The 2,768-nt window shown below is 37.4% G+C and overlaps 1 protein-coding gene across 1 annotated transcript; it reads left to right on the top strand.

The window, feature by feature from the left end:
- The first annotated feature begins 519 nt into the window (after window positions 1-519).
- On the top strand, window positions 520-2,517 carry LOC119979876. Its single transcript, XM_038822497.1, has one exon. It carries the CDS (start codon window positions 520-522, stop codon window positions 2,515-2,517), a length of 1,998 nt encoding a protein of 665 aa, XP_038678425.1.
- The last annotated feature ends 251 nt before the right edge of the window (window positions 2,518-2,768 follow it).

The following is a 2,768-nucleotide window of genomic DNA, read 5'->3' on the forward strand; positions in this document are numbered from 1 at the left end:
ATATTTGATGTGGTATTTGGGCTATCCAGAAAAAGATAAAGTTTAAGGTAACAGTGGGTATCTCAATGATGTTAGGAAGGTAGTCAATTGCTTGCTCTGTTGGTTGTGTGTTTCTTTTTTCTGTGGAACTGAATTTTTGTTGGGTGGCCAAGGTCTTGATGTCACTAAAATTTTGGTTTTCTTGTTAAAGTTACTGTTATTGTCAAAAGATGTTACTCAAAATTGAATACCTTTTTAAAAAAGTAATTCTTGTTTCATTTTTGCCCTCCTTTATGTGTCAGGATAAAAAATTGTTGATTTGGAACTCTAATGGATAAGGCTTGGATTGAATGTAGTAGAATATCACCTGAGTATGATAAAGGGGTCAAAGATTTCATGAATTTTGCTGTTGAAAATGCCAAGGATGCAAGCGTCATTAGATGTCCATGTTATGAATGTAGGAATCTAGCCTTTCTCCCTACGAAGAAAGTAACCGAACATCTATTTTGGAAAGGTTTTGATGTGGCTTATAAAACTTGAATGTGGCATGGGGAAGATATTCATACCACACCATCTTGTAATGTAGATTTTCCGTTTGAGTCTATGGACTACAACGATGGTAACACAGTGGATATGGTGAATGATGCTTACAAAAATTGTTTTGGAGATCCTAAGGCATTTAGGGAACAACCAGAACATGCTCAGAAACCTTTGTACCCAGGATGTACAAAATTAACTAAGTTAGGCACTTTGGTGAAGTTGTTCAATATCAAGGGTAAATTTGGGTGGTCTGATAATAGTTTTACCGAACTACTGAGTTTTCTGACAAAATTGTTGCCTGAAAACAATGAAATTCCAGAATCCATGTATGAGGCGAAGAAAACAATGTCCGCTTTGGGCTTAGAATATGTGAAAATACATGCTTGCCCAAATGATTGCATACTCTATCGAAAAGAGTATGAACGACTTTCTAAATGCCCTACTTGTGGTTTATCTAGATGGAAGAAAAAGGATGGCAGAGTTGACCAATATAGGAATGGTGTACCTGCGAAGGTCTTATGGTACTTCCAACCCATTCCTAGATTTAGGCATATGTTTCAGTCAACTCAAACTGCAAAGGACTTGACTTGGCATTCAAATGCGAGGGCCATTGATGGTAAGCTCCGACATCTGGCTGATTCACCATCATGGAAGCTAGTTGATGAGAAATGGCCTACATTTGCATCGAATCCTAGAAATCTTCGTCTTGCCCTTTCAACTGATGGAATCAATCCACATAGCTCTCTTAGTAGTACATATAGTTGTTGGCCAGTTCTTCTTATAACATACAATCTTCCGCCATGGTTGTGTATGAAACGGAAATTTATGATGTTGTCCCTATTGATTTCTGGTCCTCAACAACCGGGCAATGACATTGATGTGTACTTGGCTCCTTTGATAGAAGATTTACAAATTTTGTGGAATGTTGGGGTAGATGCTTATGATGTCAACAAAAAGGAATTCTTTAATTTAAGAGCTGTGTTACTATGGACTATAAATGACTTTTCAGCATATGGGAATTTGGCGGGTTGCACCGTTAAAGGGTACAATGCATGTCCATATTGTGGTGTAAACACACCCAAATGTAGACTTAAACATAATAGAAAAAATGCATATATGGGTCATCATCGGTGGCTTCCTTCTAATCATGAATTCAAATGCCAAGCGAAAGCCTTTGACAACACAACAATAGAGCATGGCCAAGCTCCGAAATCGTTGAACAGTGATGAGATTTTACAGCTAGTTGAGTCTATTGAACATGAATGGGGAAAGAGCAAGACTAAGAAACGCAAAAGGATCGACAATGATGAACGTGTTTGGTGGAAGAAAAAATCCATATTCTATAATTTAGATTATTGGAAGTACTTGCTGGTGCGACATCTATTAGATGTTATGCACATTGAAAAAAATGTGTGTGAGAGCATATATGGAACACTGTTGCACATTCCTAGAAAGACCAAAGATGGTCTTAAGTCAAGGAAGGATCTTGTGGCAATGAAAATTAGGGACAAATTAGCACCATTAGTAAAAGGTAAGCGTATCTTTCTTCCCCCAGCTTCTTACACATTAACTAGAGATGAAAAGGTAAGCTTTTGCAAAACTTTGAAGAGTATCAAGGTTCCTGATGGGTATTCGTCAAACATCAAGAATCTTGTGTCAATGAAAGACTTTAAACTTCAAGGCCTAAAGTCCCATGATTGTCATGTTCTTATGCAACAACTTTTACCCATTGCACTTCGGTGTGTTTTGTCAAAGCATGTCAAAGATGCTATTATCAGGTTTTGTTTCTTCTTCAATTCCTTGTGTGCAACTGTGGTTGATGTGTCAGTATTGGATAAATTGGAGACGGACATCATAGTGACTTTGTGCTTGTTGGAAAAATGTTTTCCCCTATCTTTTTTCGACATTATGGTTCATCTTACTGTGCACTTAGTCAACGAAATTAGACTTTGTGGTCCTGTCATCTTCGTTGGATGTATCCTTTTGAGAGATACATGAAAACCCTTAAAGGTTATGTTCGGAATCGTAACTGTCCTGAGGGATGCATAGCTGAGAGTTATATTGCAGAGGAAGTACTAGAATTTTGTGTTGAATACATGTCAAACATGTATACTGTTGGGTTGCTAGCTGGTCATGTGTAAAAGTTATCAATTGACAAGCCATTGTCTATGGGAAAATTGGAGAAAGTTAACCAAACTTTACTAGATCAAGCACATTTGTACATTTTGCATAACACACAAGAAGTTGAA

The sequence above is a fragment of the Tripterygium wilfordii genome, chromosome 15 (assembly GCF_013401445.1).
Source record: "Tripterygium wilfordii isolate XIE 37 chromosome 15, ASM1340144v1, whole genome shotgun sequence".
NCBI lineage: Eukaryota > Viridiplantae > Streptophyta > Magnoliopsida > Celastrales > Celastraceae > Tripterygium > Tripterygium wilfordii.

Bases quoted from the DNA above. Each gene is read 5' to 3' on its own strand.
- LOC119979876 (XM_038822497.1), top strand. From the start codon at position 520: ATGTGGCATGGGGAAGATATTCATACCACACCATCTTGTAATGTAGAT.